At 35.3% G+C, this 24,913-nt stretch overlaps 1 protein-coding gene across 50 annotated transcripts in view; it reads right to left on the bottom strand.

Annotated features, from left to right (window-relative positions):
- The window catches only part of TRDN (triadin), a 950,114-nt gene that overhangs the window by 284,646 nt on the left and 640,555 nt on the right, over positions 1-24,913 (bottom strand). For all 50 annotated transcript variants that reach the window (XM_053710723.1, XM_053710722.1, XM_053710726.1 and 47 more), the window contains exon 36: positions 12,135-12,182. In XM_053710723.1, coding sequence (XP_053566698.1) covers positions 12,135-12,182 — 48 coding nt within the window. The remainder of the gene's footprint in view (positions 1-12,134; positions 12,183-24,913) is intronic.

Raw genomic sequence — 24,913 nt, 5'->3', positions numbered from 1 at the left:
TTATCACTTGAGCAAAAGCCTCAGGCACACTAACATCTGAAGGTCAGAGACCATAGCTGCACTAAGTCCCTCTCTCCATAGACTTGTATGAGGAAAGCTACAACATTTTGTTCTGCTTTCGCTCAAAAGATAAGCCGAAGGTACGCAAAGCCAAAGGTATGTTAATAAATAGTTGAAATAGCATTGTTCCTCACTCAGAAGAAAATGTTATTATATATATATCTCTCTCAAAGAAAATAGCAGGCACCCTCCGTGTTTTTAATACCATCATTTTTAATCCATAGTAGTGATGTTTCGGGGTTTTACCCCAGTCTTCAGACTTACATCTTACATTCAGGTAAAACCCTGAAACGTCACTACTATGGATTAAAAATTATGGTCTTAAAAACACAGAGAGTGCCTGCCATTTTCTTTGATGTCTACAAATATTTTGCTGAGCACCCCGGACTTTAAAGGGCTAGTGAGTGCTAAACCTTCTGGAACTATATAAATACAGTATATATATATATATATATATATATATATAAGTCATGTTGCTTGATGTTGATTGGAGTAGCCATGTTAGTCCAGAGATTTAGATATCAAAATAACAAGAGTATTGCATTGAGCAATGATACTTTTTTATTGGACTAACTATACATTTATAAAATGACAAGCTTTCGGAAGAATGGCTTCAGACTTGAAAAAGGGAGACATTCTTCCGAAAGCTTGTCATCTTATTTCTTTAAGGAAGCGCCAGAAGCTTGGACTTAGAGGTAACATCAGCTGACCAAGATTTCATCCACGATGACCTTGGGCTAGCACTGCAAAGCCAGATAGCTTGGCTCCCAGTTTTATAATTTGCATGGTAGCATCAGAAATAAAGGAATTGGCTAACTTCAGAGCCTTAATCTTATCTTGGATCTCCTCCAAGGAAGTCTCTACCTGAAGAGAATCAGACAAGGCGCAAGTTATTTCTTTGGAGTGTATATATATATATATATATATATATATATATATACATGCAGAAAGGCACTCACAGGACTTAAAAACAGCAATCCTTTATTATTAGTTCATACAAAAATTAACATTTCAAAATTCGGCGATCCTCCTCTGTCTCGTCGGCGGCACTGATCGTAGTCACGTAGGATGACATCACTTTTGCTACATGTTGCTGATTAGGAGAAGCCACTATTAGATTGCCAAGTAGTATCCGCTTTTTAGTTACAGCTGTAAACTGTTCCTCCGCGCACCTGAGGTTATTTCGGTCATCTGCACTTAATTACAGCGTACGCAGGAACCTTCATAGACTTGAACAATATTGATGCAATAATCCGACCGCAGTCACTATTGTGACCACTAAGCTAAGAAGTGACTTCATCCTACGTGACTACAATAAGTGCTGCCAGTGAGACAGAGGAGAAACGCCGAATTTGGAAGTGGTGTACATCAAAAGTATGAAATTAAAAATACCCTGAGGGGTGAGTACCCTAACCATACTTAAGACTGACATTTGCATGATTGAGCGAAACATTTTATAATGTATCCACTAAACTACTACTAAGACACAATCAAAGTTTGTATCTCACAAAGGAAGTAGCACTTTACAAAGGGAATAACTATTCCGGTGATTATAACTGGTCCAAGAAGGGTTTTTTGCAAAACATTGGCAAAACATAGTCTAGTTAAAAATCGTAAATATAGGAAGCAAATTCTGCAAATAGAAGCAGAGAAGGGAATTAAGACAAAATCAGAGGATATTGCGGAAGAGTTTCATAAATTTTATGAAACACTATACACATCAGAAAAACATAGTAATATAAAAAAACTAATGTAAATTTTTTCTAGACTTAATTAACCTCCCAGAAATTACACAGGACCAGCAGGAAGATCTAAATGCAGAAATCACAATAGAGGAAATTAGTAAAACCTTAGAAGAGCTAAAAATAGGAAAAGCACCAGGACCAGATGGTGTTCCTGTGGAATGGTACAAAATAATTAAAATACAAGTCTCCAACATGATAGAATTATTTAACCTATATAAATCAGTGGGAAATTCAGCCCTCTCAAGAATTTTCAGCTGCATGCATAATAGTCATACCAAAAGCTGGGAAAGATCCTCTTAAAGTGGCCTCATACAGACCGATTTCATTGCTTAATCAAGATTACAAGTTATTGGCAAAAATATTAGCTAACAGACTAAAAAAATTGTTACCTTCACTAATACATAATGACCAGTCAGGCTTTATTCAAGCAAGATCCTCAGCAAAAAACATGAGAAAAGTGTTATATATAGTGAACCATTTTTGGCTACTCAATAAAAAAACAGTCATTAGAACAAGCTAAGAAGAATGCTGGCCTCTTAGCATTTGATGCTGAAAAAGCATTCAATAGGGTCTAATGGCCATTTTTATTCTCCTGTTTAAAAAAATATAATATTCAGGGAGCCTTCCTTTACCTTATTAAAAACATTTATAATAAACCAGTGGCTTTATTATCCGTTGATGGAGAGACATCCCCAAGGTTTACCTTAGAAAGGGGAACAAGGCAAGGTTGTCCCTTATTGCCATTATTATTCAACCTAGTATTGGAACCCCTGGCTGTCAAGCTTTATAAATTCCCCTTTGGTTTTAAGATGGAGATTAGCTTTAATTTGGTGCTGTATGCAGATGATATGTTGCTTTTTTTACAAGATCCAGAATTACATCTAAAGGATATAATTCAAGTAATTAAGAGATTTGGACGGCTCTCAGGCTACAAAATAAACGAGAATAAATCAGAGATCTTGTGGCTTAGCAAAAGCAAAGTAATAAAAGTTGAAAATTTACCTTTTATTAAAATTTAAAAATATCTAACATATCTGGGTATTTGTATCTCCAATAATCCAAATGAATGGTATAAATTAAACTTTGGTCGGATTTATGAAGTCATCAAACTGTATTTTATATGGTGGAAAGGGTTACCCAGAGAGCTTACTTAATAAAGATGCTGATTATCCCAAAATTATTATACCCCATGAATATGGCTCCGATTATAATCCCCAAAAGTAATATTAATAGACTGAATAAGATGTTTAATCTCTTTCTATGGGAAGGAAAAAAAACACAAATCAGTTTAAAAGAATTACAGATGAAGAGGGAAAATGGGGGATTATGTATCCCAGATATTCATTATTATTATCTTGCAGCATTAACAAAGGTAGCACTAGACTGGCTTCTGGGGACAGAGCAGTTTTATATTGAGGCTATGGATGAGCTTATTCTAGAGGATATAGCACTAGCTTCGCTATTACATCAAAAATGGAAGGATATAGCGCTTGGAATTAGAAAAAAACATAATGTATGAGAGTATACTTAGGGCCTGGCAGAAAGTTCATAAAGTTTTGGGAGCCCAGCATTATGTTTCAATTTTCTAACCTATAAAGGTAAATCCATGATTTCTACCAGGAAGGTGCGCAGGGTTCGTTAAAAAGTGGAATAAGATAAATATAAAAACAACAGGAGATTTAATAAATTTACCAAAAAAAAAAATATATTTTGAAGAGTTACAAAATAAGGTACAGATACCAGACTCTTTACTCATTACATTAATAATTACATTACATTAATAATCTACTGCAAAATCACCCCTCGTTATAGGAAACTCATTGCTTGGATAAATCAATCTTAATGTTTAAGAAAGGAAAATATACATATTTGTTTATTTATGAAGCTCTGTTAGACTCAAATAAGGGCAAGATCCTAGCTAAACTTTCAGAGGCCTGGAATTTGGAGATAGGCGAGGGGGTCTCTACAGAAGAGCTGCACAAAAGTCTAAAACTTATCCACCAAGTTACATGTGATGCATACTTTAGGGAATCACAAACTAAAATAGTTCATAAATTTTATGTGACACCAAAGGCTGTTAGCAGATGGTTTAACTGTAAGAATGAATGCATTAAATGTAAACTGGGTAACCCAGATCTCAAACATTATTTATGGGATTGCCCAAATATTAAAAAGTTATGGGCTAAAATAAGTTACTGGACTGCTTAAGTACTGAAATTAAAGCTGCATCTAAATTTTAAAAATGTTATAACCTTGGTCAATTGAGCAGTAGAAAAAAAAAATCAGAGGTTTTTGTGGTTATGGTAATAATGTTAACAAGGAAATGTATCCTGAGATCTTGGCTTTCCCCCAGCGTCCCTAATATTAAGGAGACTGTAGAGTCCTTAAAGAAACAAGTGTCCATTGAGGTGTTCGATGTTATGTATGAAAGAGAACAAAGATTAGAAAATTTTATTTGGAAATGGCACGGCTTCGTTAAGGTCTTAGAGATTGCAGTTCAGAAACAAATCTTGGCACCCTTAATAGGTGACATTAGTAATTGTGGATACTGGGGGAAATAACTGGATTTATATTGCATAACTTGATTGAGGCTAGACAATAAGGCAATAAGTTGGCTGTATAGAAAAAACTATGGTGTATACTTGTATGGTGTAGAGATTATTGCCCTTGGTCAATTGCAGGAGACATTTTGGTTTAATATGTTAGTGCTTTTAAAAATGGTGTCTCTTTTGTACCCCTCTCTTCTTTTTTGGGCTTTTCTTTTTATATATTGTGGTGTGTATCTGTTGTGTAAATACATGATACCAATATTTATGTATTTCCCTTTTTGTGGTGTGTTTTTTTTCTCTTACTGTTTGTAATACAAAATCTATAAAATAAAAAAATAAAATATAAAAAAGCAAGAAAAATATAGCTACACATAAGTTGCAATCATATATCACTGTGTAAGAAAACACAAAAATATTTATTAAACTGATTCATAAATGTTAACAATCTTTCCATGGACATGCTTAATTTATTAATTAACAAGGAACAATAAGGGATATACATTGATAGAAAACTCAATGACTGGATGTCTTGATATATTATTACATGAATGGCATAAATGCTTTTAATTTTTAATGTAAACCTTCAGTGCCAATGATAAATCTTACTGGACTACAGGGAGTGCAGAATTATTAGGCAAATGAGTATTTTGACCACATCATCTTCTTTATGCATGTTGTCTTACTCCAAGCTGTATAGGCTCGAAAGCCTACTACCAATTAAGCATATTAGGTGATGTGCATCTCTGTAATGAGAAGGGGTGTGGTCTAATGACATCAACACCCTATATCAGGTGTGCATAATTATTAGGCAACTTCTTTTCCTTTGGCAAAATGGGTCAAAAGAAGGACTTGACAGGCTCAGAAAAGTCAAAAATAGTGAGATATATTGCAGAGGGATGCATCACTCTTAAAATTGCAAACCTTCTGAAGCGTGATCATCGAACAATCAAGCGTTTCATTCAAAATAGTCAACAGGGTCGCAAGAAGCGTGTGGAAAAACCAAGGCGCAAAATAACTGCCCATGAACTGAGAAAAGTCAAGCGTGCAGCTGCCAAGATGCCTCTTGCCACCAGTTTGGCCATATTTCAGAGCTGCAACATCACTGGAGTGCCCAAAAGCACAAGGTGTGCAATACTCAGAGACATGGCCAAGGTAAGAAAGGCTGAAAGACGACCACCACTGAACAAGACACACAAGCTGAAACGTCAAGACTGGGCCAAGAAATATCTCAAGACTGATTTTTCTAAGGTTTTATGGACTGATGAAATGAGAGTGAGTCTTGATGGGCCAGATGGATGGGCCCGTGGCTGGATTGGTAAAGGGCAGAGAGCTCCAGTCCGACTCAGACGCCAGCAAGGTGGAGGTGGAGTGCTGGTTTGGACTGGTATCATCAAAGATGAGCTTGTGGGGCCTTTTCGGGTTGAGGATGGAGTCAAACTCAACTCCCAGTCCTACTGCCAGTTTCTGGAAGACACCTTCTTCAAGCAGTGGTATAGGAAGAAGTCTGCATCCTTCAAGAAAAACATGATTTTCATGCAGGACAATGCTCCATCACACGCGTTCAAGTACTCCACAGCGTGGCTGGCAAGAAAGGGTATAAAAGAAGAAAATCTAATGACATGGCCTCCTTGTTCACCTGATCTGAACCCCATTGAGAACCTGTGGTCCATCATCAAATGTGAGATTTACAAGGAGGGAAAACAGTACACCTCTCTGAACAGTGTCTGGGAGGCTGTGGTTGCTGCTGCACGCAATGTTGATGGTGAACAGATCAAAACACTGACAGAATCCATGGATGGCAGGCTTTTGAGTGTCCTTGCAAAGAAAGGTGGCTATATTGGTCACTGATTTGTTTTTGTTTTGTTTTTGAATGTCAGAAATGTATATTTGTGAATGTCGAGATGTTATATTGGTGTCACTGGTAAAAATAAATAATTGAAATGGGTATATATTTGTTTTTTGTTAAGTTGCCTAATAATTATGCACAGTAATAGTCACCTGCACACACAGATATCCCCCTAAAATAGCTAAAACTAAAAACAAAGTAAAAACTACTTCCAAAAATATTCAGCTTTGATATTAATGAGTTTTTTGGGTTCATTGAGAACATGGTTGTTGTTCAATAATAAAATTAATCCTCAAAAATACAACTTGCCTAATAATTCTGCACTCCCTGTATATGATGTTGCAAAGGTTGATAACAATTATTATTCATCTGTTATTTATCTCTTAAGACTTAAATTGTGTTTAATAACTTATGAACAGAAAATCTGAATTGCAGTTTATTTTATTTGAATAATAAAAAAAATAGCACAATTATTTAGATTCCATCCTTGTCATTAAAACAAAAACAACAAAACTATTAAAAAAAACGTGTGTTTGGGATCACATGCTTAATGTAGTAAAACACATCACTCTGAATATTGCAGGCTAGAAAATGATGGTATGCTCCGGATTCCTGTGACATTGCAAGGAAACATGTTACTAATAATATGCATATTTATATTCTCTACAGATACACATATTTCTAATACACCAGTTAAAGGAAAATTAAAGAATTGCATAATCAACAAATGCATTATAGAAATTCAATACAATAACACTTAATATTTTGAATTAAAAAAAAAGCCGTACATTTTTTCAGACAAAATCATTATTTTTTTAATTTCCCCATCCCCTGTATCATGTGACAGCAGACAGCCAATCACAGACTGATATGTATAAGCACTGTAATCTCTTGCATTTGCTTAGATAAAAAGGTGGTGCCTCAGAAAGTATGAACATAAAAAGGATGTGTACATTCTTCCAAGTAGCTGCCCTTAATTGATTATTTGTTTGCACTAGCTATTTTAGAAACAAATGTCTGTATGAATCATAATTAATGACTGCATCCTACCCTTTTATCATTGCACAAGCAATTCTGTTGAAATGCTTGTGCAATGCTGCCCACTGCTAACTGGCGGCCAATCGGCCTCTAGCAGGGGCTGTCAATCATCCCGATCGGATCGTATCGGATTGATTTTAGTCCGCCACCTAAAAGGTGACGGACAGGTTAAGGAGCTGCGGTCTTATGACCACTGCTTCTTAACTTCTTCAGGTGAGCCTGAAACGATGCGTCTCCGAAGCAGTGTCCACTGCTTAATAAATGGAACCAAATGACTTTATTACCCTAAATATTATGACAAACCTTTTGTTGATAAGAAAAAGCGTTTAAAACCTTTTGGTTTAGTGCTTATACACATTAATGTGAATTAAATGGTTTAAGGTCTAAAAGAAACATCACTAATTAATATACTGTTTAAACAAGCTGACAATCTGTCTTTAACAACTTCATAACAAGAGGCTCTACATTTTGACATACTAAAAAATGAATACTTGATAAAACAACTCACATATTTTTAAATAATAACAAAACAGAAATGGAAAATAAATTCCTAAATAACTATTGCCCAAAATGTAATGAAATATTTTGTAGCTTTTGGTATGCTTTTTAGTCAAATAGCCACTATATATAGGCTGTTAAATATGGACTACATTTATACATATCAATTTATTTCATTCAATTGATCATAAAGTATTGTCTCTACTAGCAAATATATAATACAATCGTTATGTAATCCTATTGTTAACAGAAACAGAACAATCTGCTGCTGCCACATATAAGTAGAAATAGTAATACCAAAAATGCCCACAACACTCCAGGTAATCTTTTTAGTACTTTATTAATAAAGTGCTAAAAAGATTACCTGGAGACGGAGTGCTGTGGATGTTTCGGTATTACTGTATGTGTGAGAGACCCAGCAGTGTCTCCTGTCCTATCAAGCACCCCACAGTAGTGCTGTATCTACTAAATATCTATCTATCTATCTATCTATCTATCTATCTATCTATATATATATATATATATATATATATATATACATACTGTATATATATTGTGAGCCCAGAAATCAATACATACACCTAAAAACACTGCCAGGATTGCTGGTGTCATTACAATATGGCCATTGAGTTGCACAGAGGGTTCCGAAACTGGTTTGTATGTAAGTCCTCTGCAGGAATTTTACCCTAAATGAATACGATGCAGTGGTTCTATGATCAGTAAACTGCTCTTACATAAGGCAACAGAAAGTTTGTGATAAGAAGGAACACAAAGGCACACTGTTTTCAGTTAATTGTTTCTATTGTCTGGAACCAAGATCTATTAACAGAATGAAAAAGCACATCCATGTCCAAAAGCAGGTTATACTTAAGGCCTGTTTGTGAAGTGAAAGGTTTATGCAACATCTTGTTATATTTGTCTTTGGTGATAATACGCTTGTTTAAAGGGACAGTCAAGTATAAATTAAACTTTCATTATTCAGATAGGACTTTAAATTTTAATCAACTTTCCAACTTACTTTTATCATCAAATTTGCTTTTTTCTCTTGGTATTCTTAGTTTAAACTAAACATAGGTAGGCTCATATGCTAATTTCTAAGCCTTTGAGGGCTGCCTCTTATCACATGCTTTTTAAATCTCTTTTCAACACAAAGAGACAGAAAGTACACGTGGGCCATATAGATAACACTGTGTTCAGGCACAGGGGGTTATTTAAGATTTAGCACAAAACAATGCTAAATTTAAGACAATAAATAATAAACAGTCAGTCATGTGATCAGGGGGCTGGAAGAAGGTTCCTAGATACAAGGTAATCACAGAGGTAAAAAGTATATTAATATAACTGTGTTGGTTATGCAAAACTGGGGAATGGGTTATAAAGGGATTATCTATCTTTTAAAACAATAACAATTCTATGGTAGACTGTCCCTTTAAGTTGATTTTCTTTTCAAATGTTAAAAGTCAGCAGACAGGTAAGATTGTATTGCCCTAAAATAATCTAATCTTGTGTGGGACATATAGTTTTAAATACCCTAGGTAAAGAGGGGAACGTTCTAGGTGTGCAGCAATAATATTCTATCAATGCTGTTGCAGTGATAGTATGAAGAGGAATCATGGGAAAGAAGACTACCTCTAGATACTGTCACCATGGTATTAAGCTAATGATAAAAAAAAGTATAGATGGAGAGAACAAAAGCTAATACATTTATGAATAGGCTTAGAATTTCTATTTCATGTGAAACAAACAGGAGCAGAGTTTCCAAGGCAATGTTCCACATAACTGGCAGCACTTGTAACACTCTGTTATCAGTACTATCAAAATAATGTGTCTAGAAAATAAGAATGCATACAGTAATCTCATTATAAAATGTTCATACTGCCGGGTCGCACTATCCCTAGTGTAGGATTTAGCAGGACAAGGTGTGGAAAAGTAACAGTGAAATTCAATTATTCAAGAAACTGCTTTCATTACGAGATATAGGTACATATGCTTAAAAGAGAGAGGGGAGAGAGAATCTATATAGAACAGAGAATGTATATAGAACTCTACAAAGGTAGGTGCATAGAAAATTAGAAAATGGAAACAAGCAGAAGGTACATACAAGGTACAGGAAGAGAAAGATTGTATTGATAGGGTGAGTGACACTTCATATAGAAAATGTATAGAGGGAGACTATAGAAAAAAATAACAGAAAAGTGATGGTTCATATTGTTCAAAATTAGGCATCAAAAGAAAATCAAAAGGAAAAACAATTTAAAAAATTGTGATTTCCAATTGCAGCTCAAAGGGAAAAAAAGCCCTTCTTGACTCCAAAGTCAGATTTCTCTTTGGATCAGTGTAACATTTATAACCCTATATGCCCTGCTTTGTAAAAAAAAAAATCTAGTGCCTTGTCAAAAGCATCTATCTAATTTGCTAATTCAACCTCTTTAGTCAGATAATTCCATATCCTTATTGATTGTAGTGTACAAAAACACTGTTATAGGTGAGAATCTCTGTTCCTCAAGTCTCACTGGATGACCTATTGCTCTTTGTACAGTCCTATTGATGAACAGGTCAGCTGATAATTGCTTATATTAGTCCTGTATATATTTTTTATAATGTAATCATATCCCTTTAAAGATGCCTCTTTTCCAGTATAAATAATTGTATCCTTTCCAGGCTATTCATAATGCAAATCTTACATTACACTTATCAATTTTGTCCACCTCATCTGTACTTTTTCTAGTTCTATAATGTTCTTTTTCAAAATGGTGTCCAAAATAGCACTGCATATTCAAGATGTGGTCTTACCATTGATTTATAAAGAGGCAAAGTTATATTTCCATCATGTGAATTTATACTCCTTTTTATTCATGGCAGTATTAACTGACCATTGCAACTGCTGACTTATTTACTGCATATATTAATTGGTAAAATGAATGGGATATGTTAGTTTCCTAAGAAGAAACATTAATGAAATACAAGCAATTACATGAACATTCTATGTATGATACATAACTCAGGTTAGTGTGTAAGACCTTTTTTATAATGGATGTAATACAATTATATGACTGTACTCCAGACAGAAATAGAATCAGTCAACTCTAATCTATCAGTAACAATGTAATATAATAAGCAACTGCATTTAGAAAAGGTCATAGTCACATTATTGCTATCTAGTATGAAAAATGTTTTTAATTACAATGCCTGTCAGAAAGCAAAAAAAGGTGAACTCAACAGCGAGGTTTTAAGTTAAAGTATGTGCAGTTATTTAAAAGTTTCCAAGTAGAAAACTAAATGATTTAGGTAGAAATTACATGTATACATTATAAATGAAGATGGGCCAGCACAGATCACAGTTATAAATGTAGCGCTCAAGAACAAATTATTTATCCCCTTTCCTAGACGGATGTGAAAAAAAAAAAAAAAGATTAAACAGAACCCCTAATCTTTCTTAAATATATACAAGCTGTTTTCTGGTGGAATGAAAAGACACTGCAAGTCTGTGTTTGAGAAGGAACATTAAATAGGACCACTGTTCACAATATGAGATTCAGGAGCATCAGTGTTTGGTAAAGGATTATTGATATGTTCAAATATATGTTTTAGGCAGCTTTATTCAATTTAGCTATGGTCTTATGAGTTTTTCACTTGTCAGATGCATGGGTGCAACATTATATTAAATGAGGCAAAACTCTTGTTGAGCAGATATTGTGCAGCTACAAAATAAAACATGCTGTTTCTGATATGCTGTCAGAATAAAGAGTTAGAGAATAAATATATATATAAAAATAACTATATTTATCCTGCATTCAAAGAAGATTCAATACATCATAGGTCACGGATGGAGGGAAGAAATAAATGCTTGCACCTTACAACTGAAATCATACTGCAGGCCATTCTTTATTTAAGCAAGATGTATAATAGAAACCTTTATAGATTTAAAAGAAACCATTTAAAAAATGATTTTATTTAGTAATGTAAAATCTGTACAAAAGCGAGGCCAAGGATAAAGTAAGTCAGTCTCTATAAGCTGCAACTCTACGGTGAACTCTCAGAAAAAAAAGCTTGGTTAATACTGTAAAACAAAAGGTAATGGAACTTGTAAAACCCAATAAAGATTTAGTTTGACAGATATTGGATGTGGGACTGCACAGTATGTCAGAGTTAATGCGGCATTACAGAGAAATGCCTTTTTTCCGTTTTTTTCCCATTTCTTCTTTGCTTGTGTTTATGTGATCAACTGAATGTACAAAATCACTGTATTTTATTGTGCAACATTCCACATACCTTCCCACTTTGACATAAGCTTTATATATATATATATATATATATATATATATATATATATATATATATATATATATTTATTTATTTATTTTATTTATTTTTTCAATAACAAATGTAAATATTTACCTTTTGCTGGTTTGATTTGTTCTTTTTCATGTTTTTTCACTGGTGTTTCTATGGTAAATAATAATGGTTAATATTAGTGAAGAGCAATATACTGTATATATAGCATCCACCAGCTCGAAACTAGCACATAGTGATGGCTTTTTATTGAATTAAAACACTACTACTACCACATACTACATAATAAAGACTATTTACTACACACAGCTATTATCCTTTTATAACTACATAAGGAGTTAACATACTTCCTTCTTTCATTATTTGTTTTACGTTGTAGTATCCTTAGAGCATGTTTTGTTGGGAAGTATGTGCTCTGGGTACGATAGAATCATTGCTTAGAAAAATTCATTGGCACTGTGCCTCTCACCAGGGGCATATTTGATACTAAGCAATGGGCTCATCCAAGAGCCACTGCATCCTGCCAGGTCAAATGTTATACTGCTACCCTGTTACTTGCACTGCTTAGAGACAGTAATGGGCAAGGAGTAAGAGTAGACCAGCAGCAGACCAAATAAGAGGGGCACTTCTGTAATAATAAAATAGCCCCTGTTAAAGGGACATGAAACCCACATTTTTTCTTTCATGATTTAGAAAGAGAATGCCATTTTAAACATCTTTCTAATTTACTTCTATTATCTAATTTGTTTTATTCTTTTGATATTCTTTGCTGAAAAGCATATATAGATATGCTCAGTAGCTGCTGATTGGTTGCTGCACAAAGAAGCCTCATGTGATTGGCTCACTCATGTGTATTGCTTTTTCTTCAAATAAGGATACCTAAAAAATGAAGCAAAATAAATAATAGAAGTAAATTGTAATGTTGTTTAAATTTGTATGCTCTATCTGAATCATGAAAGAAAGATTTTGGGTTTAGTGGCCCTTTAAGTGATGTTATAAAATAGGACTTTTTTTTTTATTTGTTGAAACTGGGACAACACATAATAATAGTTGCACTAAAAACATTTCTAAGGGCACCACTGTAGGATAAAGACCCAAATGTTTTAGCTATAACTGTTGACTAAAGATTGTCTAATCTATCTGTATGTGGAATTCAACAGAATACAAAACTGTAGCTATAGGCAGCATCTGTAGAATAACTATGGATGGATCCAATAAGAATAGATTAGGGTAGAGGATATAGTGGTTTTGAACTAGTAATGTCCAGTAAATGACACTGGTAAATAATTTAAAGGAATGCATATTCTCCAAGAGGAAGTCTGTCTAAGCATTCAGCCAATTAAGAGTATGCTTTGCCTAGTTCATACTGCCTTTTAAGCTTAGTTAGGTTTAGTACAGTTATTCAGTGGCTAATACTAACCCTAGATAAGCTTAAAAGCTGTCTACACAGCAATGCTCTGGCTAAATGGGAATATGCCTATAAGCAGATTGAAGTAAAGAAGGTGAGGCATTGTAAAACCTCATTGGCATATCTTACCCAGAATCCTTTGCTTCATTGGAAACAATGTATCTAAAGGTTTTTTGTGGGAAAAACAAGTCTCTGACCACTATTCGTATTAGGGGTCTATTATATATTATTATATTTATATGTTACTATATATTTAATTCAAATTTAAATATATTATTTTTCACAATATAGGTACTTAAAGATCACAAGGAACTTAACACTATTATTTATACTAGTATGCACACACATCCTTTATTTAACCAAAATATTTGTATTGGTGGGAGGTAATAATCATGTATAAAATTAAATATCACTGTTGGGTCTTTTTATATCATATTTCAACAACCAACTAGACAATGATATAGACTAATAGTAGTACGTTATTTATTAATTAGTCATTTTTATGGGTGAAGTTTTTGATATAATTTGGTAGCCCATTATACCATAGCCATGTTGGCCATATATGGTACTTATGAATAATATATATGGCATTTGTTTCTAAATACGTCATATGAATAACAGCACTAAGGTATAACTCATTTTGTCAATTATATTATAGGTTAAAAGAACCCCAAAGAAATAACAAAAGAACTTCAAATTAAGCGCTATAAGTATGAGGAATTTTATGATTATAGTCCTATCAGCCTTTTGAATAATCAAATTGCTAAGGGTGTATATATATATATTTTTTATATTTTATTATTTACAGAAATACATTTATTGTGTTATATTTAATTTTAGATTTTTTAATACTAGCAACTACAATGCACATCATTTACATTTTGTATCATTATGTTGCAGATTAGAGGATTATATAGTCCGCTGAGATTTGAAATGAAATATATCATATTTCAAGCAATTTAGCAATGTATAAAAAGACGAGAGTATATTGCCACAGCCGCACCATAATTTCTCCTTAAATGAGACGGTAAATTATGTATAAACATATATCTTTAAGTTATAGGAATTATCTCATACAACCTATACCATAGGTCGAATCAATATGGGCATGTCATTTTAGCTTAACTCTGATAGGCCATTCGTAAACAAGTGTGTGAGCAATTTGCAGCAATTGATTAGTCTAGGGTGTACAAATAGAGCAAGGAATCAGTGTCTCAATATTAGCCTGAAGAAACGGCACTCAGCCGAGAAACGCGTTGCTAAGCAACAACTTTTAATTGTTTTTAATAAAGAAATTACTGTTTAATCCTTGCTCTGGACATTGGATTTAATCTTTCCCTTTAACGATTTGGGACCTCCGCCTGGTTGGAGCTCCCACACCAAGGGTTACATTCTTTTTGCCAGCAGTTTGGTATCCTGGTCCCACACACCAACGGAAGTGGTCATTCTGGTGAGCCTCGTTTTGGTCCCAAGTGCCTATCGCCTTAGTGAGTCAGCCGAACGGCTCCAAAGTTTCGGCCTGCTCGTTATTGCACTGTGGGTGCATGGTCGTTTGTGAGTATATTTCCATTGCTTAATACATCTGGTCACATCGTTCTAGGACATATTACACGAAGAGCGCCTCTCTTTTTTCTGTGTTTCAGGAACTGTTTTTGTATCGATAATCTGTGGAGAGAGCTGCCAATTCCCCAGCAACAGGAATTGTTTGTATGGACTTTTTGTCACTCACCCATTTAATCTGGAGTTTATTTCCTTTATTTCTTTTATTTCTTTTATATATTGCTTTTATTTTTGCATCTATTGTTTGTTGTATTAGTTGAATTTGGCGCACCTCCCTTCCTTTTGACACTTATTCCCTGCAGGGTAAGGTGTTAGTTTGTTTTGTATTTTTTTATATAGAGGTATTTTGCAGCCATAATGTTATCTGTCAATGAAAGAGTTAAAAAGACGCTATCAATGGTCTCTACCGTAACACCCATGAATACTGCATTCGATGTTAATACTAACATAGACGAACTAACTTTACACTCATCATTTTCCAAATTAGAAGAACTAATTAATACCGAATGCAGACACTGGTGGGATGCAGTAATGTTAAAAAAATATATCGAAAGAAAACAAATCCCTAAGGGGCTTAGAATATTTAAAAATTGTTCATTCAAAGACGATTTAGAACTCCTAAACAAATGGGAAGAAACCCTAGGAGACTGTTCCATTAGGCTAATGAAAATATTGATATCACATAGAGAAGCCTTAGTAGCCAAAATTACTATAGAGATAGAAAAAATACAACTTCATTTAGATAAATTTAAAACATCAACAGAATATGAAGAGCTGAACAAATTGACATTACAGAGGACTGACAATTTCCAGAGGGAATTATTAGAAAATAAAAATCGCAAGTTATTAAGAGATGAAGGTGATTATAATAGGGGCGAAATCCACACATATAACCATGGCAGACGTAGACAAAGAAACCAACACAAGCCTAACAAATTTATAGGAAGTAACACGATGCAGGAAAGGGAAACCGAGCAACATAACTATACATCAGGTTATCAATCAGATCATAGAAATTCAGTCCAACAATCCAATGAGGTTTCTCAGAACATTCCCACTAATAGGTTAGAGGAGAACAGTTGGACAACAGTAGGTAGAAGACATAATCACAATAATATGAATTATAAATCTAACCGTAATGACACTAATACCATTTGGCACAAACAACATTATGCTCCCAATGGTCACACACACCAAAATTCCCCACGACACTATAATAATTACAATAAACCAGTATGGCATAATAACTCCAGATTCAATGACACTGACAATAGGCGCGAACCACCAATTAGAATGCATAGTGAATCAAATCCTTCACATAATATTACCATATCTAATAGATATGAGGTGTTGGAAGATAATTCCAACCTGGCTAGTGGGGGACCACCTATATCTTCCAATCAAGGAAATTGCAATTTTCCCAGCGTCTCTGACAATTCTCTTTTTTTAGAAGAGAGACCAAGACAACAGTCTTGGTCCCAAAGGAAAATTGCCAGCTATTTGGAACCCCTAACTACACAAACAATAGCACAAAAAGGAAAAAGACCATTCATAAACGGGGGTGTAGAGGGAGCGGGACCTCCTCCAAAAAAGCAAGACTACAAAGACTAAAGAAAGGGATTTTTAATTTATCAAGTCATGATCTCACTGATGACGAAATTAGGCTATTGGGTAAGGGACTATCATTTAGCCCTTCCAATTCCCACAATATATTCAACCTATTTGTTGATCTTAATAGATTTACCCAAAAACTAAACATGCAAAAATATTTTGCGGAACGTAAACTAAAAGATTTAAAGGCACAGCCTATCCTGACAGATTCCATGGAGACAAGAAATATACCAAATGTTCCTTTCTATGAACCTGACACTTTATTAGCACAGCTAAGTGAAGGTTATATACAAACAGACTTCAGAAATAAATCTAATTTTAATCCTCATATATCAAACAATGCACATATTGAAATTTTTAAAGAATTGGTACTAGAAGAACTAGAAATGCTTCCTAAAAATACAAAACATAAAAATTTATTTCCAAATGAATTAAAAGCTTTGGACTGTCTTAAAAATAACACCAATTTGGTGATTCGTCAAGCCGATAAGGGGGGTGGGATAGTCCTCCAGAATCTGGAGGATTATCTCAAGGAAGCTAACAAAATATTACAAGATAAATCCTATTATTCCCTCCTTACCGAAGACCCCACTTCTGAATACCTCAAAGTACTAACTAGTCTTGTTAAATTTGCTTATCAAGAAGGAATTGTAAATAAAAAAGAAAAAGAATTTTTGATCCCTTGTGAACCTAGCTGTGCCTTCTACTATCACCTCCCCAAAATCCACAAGGATGCCCACAATCCTCCGGGGAGGCCGATAGGGGCGGGCATAGGTAGTCTAACAGAGAATTCTTCGGCATATGTTGATTATTTTCTTCAAAAATATGTTGTCAATCTTGACTCTTATATCAAGGATTCTTCTGACTTGCTTTACAAACTTAATTCTATCCAAGTCCCACAGGGGTCCATATGGATAACATGTGATGTACAGGCTTTGTACTCTAATATTCCTCACAACTTGGGTGTAGAGGCTGTAGGTACATTTTTGGATGGTGATTGGTATATACCCCCTCTCCAAAAACAATTTATATTACAATTAATTATGTTCATTTTACAACACAATTATTTTATTTTTCAGGACGAATATTATTTACAAATTAGGGGAACTGCCATGGGCACCAGGTTCCCCCCAAGCATCGCGAATCTATACATGGGCTGGTTCGAAAAACATTATATTTACGAGTCAGCATTTGGGGCGAACCTGGTGTACTATGGCAGATTTATAGATGATCTTATTATTTTATGGAAGGGCACCAACACAGGAGCACAACAATTTGTAGATCATTTAAATGATAATGATAAAGGTTTGATTTTTACAAGCTGTATACACCCTGACACAGTGGTATTTTTAGATTTATGTTTAACATTAAATAATCAGGGAGGGGTAGACAGTCAGACACACTTCAAAACTGTTGATAGCAACAGCTATCTCGATTTTTCCAGCAATCACTACTACCCATGGAAAAGAAATATTCCATATGGGCAATTCAAACGTATAAGACGCAATTGCAATAAAGTGTCTGTTTATGAGCAACAAAGCCTGTTACTAAGAGACAGATTTATTGAAAAAAATTATCCATTGGATATTATTAATCAAAGTTATAACCGCGCTAGACTTGAGAATAGGGAGGAATATTTCCAATGTTCATCCAAAGAATCAGGAAAGCCATTCAAATCTTCAGAAGTTAGATTTATCACCCAATTTAACTGTAATTATGATCTTATAAGCAAAATTCTAAACAAACATTGGAGAATATTGAAACGTGATCCAATCTTAACTGAGTTAATAGGAGATAAACCCTTGATAGTTTACAAGAGAGCACCAAATATCAAGAACATACTGGCACCTAGTAAGATAGTGAAACATAAGAATAACACAAGTAAAAGCATTCCTCATAAATCTAATTACATAGCCAAAAAAGGAGCATACAAATGCAAGGTTAGAAACTGTAAAATGTGCGACCACATTGAGGATAAAAAAACTATTTTTCAATCATTTGTGAACAAGAAATCATACAAAATCAAAAGTAAATTATCTTGTGCTTCACACTATGTCATTTATTTATTATCTTGTGTCTGTGGGATCCAATATATAGGGCGCACTATTAGACGCCTTAGCCACAGATGGTCAGAACATTACTGTAGTATACTACGAAATAAGAAATCTCATAGTGTGATCACACATTGTCATGTTAAACATGAAGGTGATCCTAACTGCTATAGGATTACACCTATAGAAGAAATCCCTGCATCACATTTGTATAACCGCTTTATGAGGCTTAGGCAGAGAGAAACTTACTGGATCCACAAACTCAAAACTATCCACCCATTTGGTTTGAATTTGAATGTGGATCTAGCAGCTTTCTGACATATATGGTTAATAATATAATACTATAACACAGCCATATAGGGCCCTATTTCCCAATCCACTCGTTCATATTGGCACCCATATCGATATCATATACACGTTATCAACATTATACACACATATGTTTGTACCTGTGAGATTAGCCAACACCACTATTTACATCAGCACATATTCACTACTTTCACTCTATTGACACCATATATAGTGACACAAGGAGTATACATATACACATACCGATTCTGGGTCTATAATCATCTATCTAAGCACCTCAATCCTTCACTCACCAATATTCCCCATATAGTTTATTTTACAATCAAATAATATTTACACAACACTACACACAAGCCGACACTAGTTAAACAATAGAAGTATACTGCCTCACTATTAGAGGCCGACATTTGACACTAGACACGGTTATAGCTTGTTAAGAGATTTAGTCTACTCACTGAGGCCTAGATTTAGAGTTCGGCGGTAGCCGTCAAAACCAGCGTTAGAGGCTCCTAACGCTGGTTTTGGGCGCCCGCTGGTATTTGGAGTCAGTGATTAAAGGGTCTAACGCTCACTTTACAGCCGCGACTTTTCCATACCGCAGATCCCCCTACGCCATTTGCGTAGCCTATCTTTTCAATGGGATCTTTCTAACGCCGGTATTTAGAGTCGTTTCTGCAGTGAGCGTTAGAGCTCTAACGACAAGATTCCAGCCGCCTGAAAATAGCAGGAGTTAAGAGCTTTCTGGCTAACGCCGGTTTATAAAGCTCTTAACTACTGTACCCTAAAGTACACTAACACCCATAAACTACCTATGTACCCCTAAACCGAGGTCCCCCCACACCGCCGCCACTCGATTAAAATTTTTAACCCCTAATCTGCCGACCGCCACCTACGTTATATTTATGTACCCCTAATCTGCTGCCCCTAACCCCGCCGACCCCTGTATTATATTTATTCACCCCTAACCTGCCCCCCACAACGTCGCCGCCAGCTACTTACAATAATTAACCCCTAATCTTCCGACCGCAAATCGCCGCCACCTACGTTATCCCTATGTACCCCTAATCTGCTGCCCCTAACACCGCCGACCCCTATATTATATTTATTAACCCCTAATCTGCCCCCCTCAACGTCGCCGACACCTGCCTACACTTATTAACCCCTAATCTGCCGAGCGGACCTGAGCGCTACTATAATAAAGTTATTAACCCCTAATCCGCCTCACTAACCCTATCATAAATAGTATTAACCCCTAATCTGCCCTCCCTAACATCGCCGACACCTACCTTCAATTATTAACCCCTAAACTTCCGATCGGAGCTCACCGCTATTCTAATAAATGGATTAACCCCTAAAGCTAAGTCTAACCCTAACACTAACACCCCCCTAAGTTAAATATAATTTTTATCTAACGAAATAAATTAACTCTTATTAAATAACTTATTCCTATTTAAAGCTAAATACTTACCTGTAAAATAAATCCTAATATAGCTACAATATAAATTATAATTATATTATAGCTATTTTAGGATTAATATTTATTTTACAGGCAACTTTGTAATTATTTTAACCAGGTACAATAGCTATTAAATAGTTAAGAACTATTTAATAGTTACCTAGTTAAAATAATAACAAATTTACCTGTAAAATAAATCCTAACCTAAGTTATAATTAAACCTAACACTACCCTATCAATAAAATAATTAAATAAACTACCTACAATTACCTACAATTAACCTAACACTACACTATCAATAAATTAATTAAACACAATTGCTACAAATAAATACAATTAAATAAACTAGCTAAAGTACAAAAAATAAAAAAGAACTAAGTTACAGAAAATAAAAAAATATTTACAAACATAAGAAAAATATTACAACAATTTTAAACTAATTACACCTACTCTAAGCCCCCTAATAAAATAACAAAGCCCCCCAAAATAAAAAATTCCCTACCCTATTCTAAATTAAAAAAGTTACAAGCTCTTTTACCTTACCAGCCCTGAACAGGGCCCTTTGCGGGGCATGCCCCAAGAATTTCAGCTCTTTTGCCTGTAAAAGAATAAATACAATACCCCCCCCCCCAACATTACAACCCACCACCCACATACCCCTAATCTAACCCAAACCCCCCTTAAATAAACCTAACACTAAGCCCCTGAAGATCTTCCTACCTTGTCTTCACCATCCAGGTATCACCGATCCGTCCTGGCTCCAAGATCTTCATCCAACCCAAGCGGGGGTTGGCGATCCATAATCCGGTGCTCCAAAGTCTTCCTCCTATCCGGCAAGAAGAGGACATCCGGACCGGCAAACATCTTCTCCAAGCGGCATCTTCGATCTTCTTCCATCCGGTGCGGAGCGGGTCCATCTTGAAGCAGGCGACGCGGATCCATCCTCTTCTTCCGATGTCTCCCGACTAATGACGGTTCCTTTAAGGGACGTCATCCAAGATGGCGTCCCTCGAATTCCGATTGGCTGATAGGATTCTATCAGCCAATCGGAATTAAGGTAGGAATTTTCTGATTGGCTGATGGAATCAGCCAATCAGAATCAAGTTCAATCCGATTGGCTGATCCAATCAGCCAATCAGATTGAGCTCGCATTCTATTGGCTGTTCCGATCAGCCAATAGAATGCGAGCTCAATCTGATTGGCTGATGGGATCGGCCAATCGGATTGAACTTGATTCTGATTGGCTGATTCCATCAGCCAATCAGAAAATTCCTACCTTAATTCCGATTGGCTGATAGAATCCTATCAGCCAATCGTAATTCGAGGGACGCCATCTTGGATGACGTCCCTTAAAGGAACCGTCATTAGTCGGGAGACATCGGAAGAAGAGGATGGATCCGCGTCGCCTGCTTCAAGATGGACCCGCTCCGCACCGGATGGAAGAAGATCGAAGATGCCGCTTGGAGAAGATGTTTGCCGGTCCGGATGTCCTCTTCTTGCCGGATAGGAGGAAGACTTTGGAGCACCGGATTATGGATCGCCAACCCCCGCTTGGGTTGGATGAAGATCTTGGAGCCAGGACGGATCGGTGATACCTGGATGGTGAAGACAAGGTAGGAAGATCTTCAGGGGCTTAGTGTTAGGTTTATTTAAGGGGGGTTTGGGTTAGATTAGGGGTATGTGGGTGGTGGGTTGTAATGTTGGGGGGGGGGTATTGTATTTATTCTTTTACAGGCAAAAGAGCTGAAATTCTTGGGGCATGCCCCGCAAAGGGCCCTGTTCAGGGCTGGTAAGGTAAAAGAGCTTGTAACTTTTTTAATTTAGAATAGGGTAGGGAATTTTTTATTTTGGGGGGCTTTGTTATTTTATTAGGGGGCTTAGAGTAGGTGTAATTAATTTAAAATTGTTGTAATATTTTTCTTATGTTTGTAAATATTTTTTTATTTTCTGTAACTTAGTTCTTTTTTATTTTTTGTACTTTAGCTAGTTTATTTAATTGTATTTATTTGTAGCAATTGTGTTTAATTTATTTATTGATAGTGTAGTGTTAGGTTAATTGTAGGTAATTGTAGGTAGTTTATTTAATTATTTTATTGATAGGGTAGTGTTAGGTTTAATTATAACTTAGGTTAGGATTTATTTTACAGGTAAATTTGTTATTATTTTAACTAGGTAACTATTAAATAGTTCTTAACTATTTAATAGCTATTGTACCTGGTTAAAATAATTACAAAGTTGCCTGTAAAATAAATATTAATCCTAAAATAGCTATAATATAATTATAATTTATATTGTAGCTATATTAGGATTTATTTTACAGGTAAGTATTTAGCTTTAAATAGGATTAATTTATTTTATAAGAGTTAATTTATTTCGTTAGATAAAAATTATATTTAACTAGGGGGGTGTTAGTGTTAGGGTTAGACTTAGCTTTAGGGGTTAATCCATTTATTAGAATAGCGGTGAGCTCCGATCGGAAGTTTAGGGGTTAATAATTGAAGGTAGGTGTCGGCGATGTTAGGGAGGGCAGATTAGGGGTTAATACTATTTATGATAGGGTTAGTGAGGCGGATTAGGGGTTAATAACTTTATTATAGTAGCGCTCAGGTCCGCTCGGCAGATTAGGGGTTAATAAGTGTAGGTAGATGTCGGCGACGTTGTGGGGGGCAGATTAGGGGTTAATAAATATAATATAGGGGTCGGCGATGTTAGGGCAGCAGATTAGGGGTACATAGGGATAACGTAGGTGGCGGCGTTTTACGGAGCGGCAGATTAGGGGTTAATAAGTGTAAGGTTAGGGGTGTTTAGACTCGGGGTACATGTTAGAGTGTTAGGTGCAGACGTAGGAAGTGTTTCCCCATAGGAAACAATGGGGCTGCGTTAGGAGCTGAACGCTGCTTTTTTGCAGGTGTTAGGTTTTTTTTCAGCTCAAACAGCCCCATTGTTTCCTATGGGAGAATCGTGCACGAGCACGTTTTTGATGCCGGCCGCGTCCGTAAGCAGCTCTGGTATCGAGAGTTGCATTTGCGGTAAAAATGCTCTACGCTCCTTTTTTGGAGCCTAACGCAGCATTTGATTGAACTCTCGATACCAGAGTTAATTTTATGGTGCGGCCAGAAAAAAACCCGCGGAGCGTTAACAGCCCTTTTACCGCCGAACTCTAAATCTAGGCCTGAGTTAGTACCACTATTCGTATTAGGGGTCTATTATATATTATTATATTTATATGTTACTATATATTTAATTCAAATTTAAATATATTATTTTTCACAATATAGGTACTTAAAGATCACAAGGAACTTAACACTATTATTTATACTAGTATGCACACACATCCTTTATTTAACCAAAATATTTGTATTGGTGGGAGGTAATAATCATGTATAAAATTAAATATCACTGTTGGGTCTTTTTATATCATATTTCAACAACCAACTAGACAATGATATAGGCTAATAGTAGTACGTTCTTTATTAATTAGTCATTTTTATGGGTGAAGTTTTTGATATAATTTGGTAGCCCATTATACCATAGCCATGTTGGCCATATATGGTACTTATGAATAATATATATGGCATTTGTTTCTAAATACGTCATATGAATAACAGCACTAAGGTATAACTCATTTTGTCAATTATATTATAGGTTAAAAGAATTAAGCGCTATAAGTATGAGGAATTTTATGATTATAGTCCTATCAGCCTTTTGAATAATCAAATTGCTAAGGGTGTATATATATATATTTTTTATATTTTATTATTTACAGAAATACATTTATTGTGTTATATTTAATTTTAGATTTTTTAATACTAGCAACTACAATGCACATCATTTACATTTTGTATCATTATGTTGCAGATTAGAGGATTATATAGTCCGCTGAGATTTGAAATGAAATATATCATATTTCAAGCAATTTAGCAATGTATAAAAAGACGAGAGTATATTGCCACAGCCGCACCATAATTTCTCCTTAAATGAGACGGTAAATTATGTATAAACATATATCTTTAAGTTATAGGAATTATCTCATACAACCTATACCATAGGTCGAATCAATATGGGCATGTCATTTTAGCTTAACTCTGATAGGCCATTCGTAAACAAGTGTGTGAGCAATTTGCAGCAATTGATTAGTCTAGGGTGTACAAATAGAGCAAGGAATCAGTGTCTCAATATTAGCCTGAAGAAACGGCACTCAGCCGAGAAACGCGTTGCTAAGCAACAACTTTTAATTGTTTTTAATAAAGAAATTACTGTTTAATCCTTGCTCTGGACATTGGATTTAATCTTTCCCTTTAACGATTTGGGACCTCCGCCTGGTTGGAGCTCCCACACCAAGGGTTACATTCTTTTTGCCAGCAGTTTGGTATCCTGGTCCCACACACCAACGGAAGTGGTCATTCTGGTGAGCCTCGTTTTGGTCCCAAGTGCCTATCGCCTTAGTGAGTCAGCCGAACGGCTCCGAAGTTTCGGCCTGCTCGTTATT

This window comes from Bombina bombina, chromosome 4 (assembly GCF_027579735.1).
Source record: "Bombina bombina isolate aBomBom1 chromosome 4, aBomBom1.pri, whole genome shotgun sequence".
Lineage (NCBI taxonomy): Eukaryota > Metazoa > Chordata > Amphibia > Anura > Bombinatoridae > Bombina > Bombina bombina.
The sequence above is the reverse complement of the archived record's forward strand: the minus strand, read 5'-3'. Positions and strand labels throughout refer to the sequence as shown.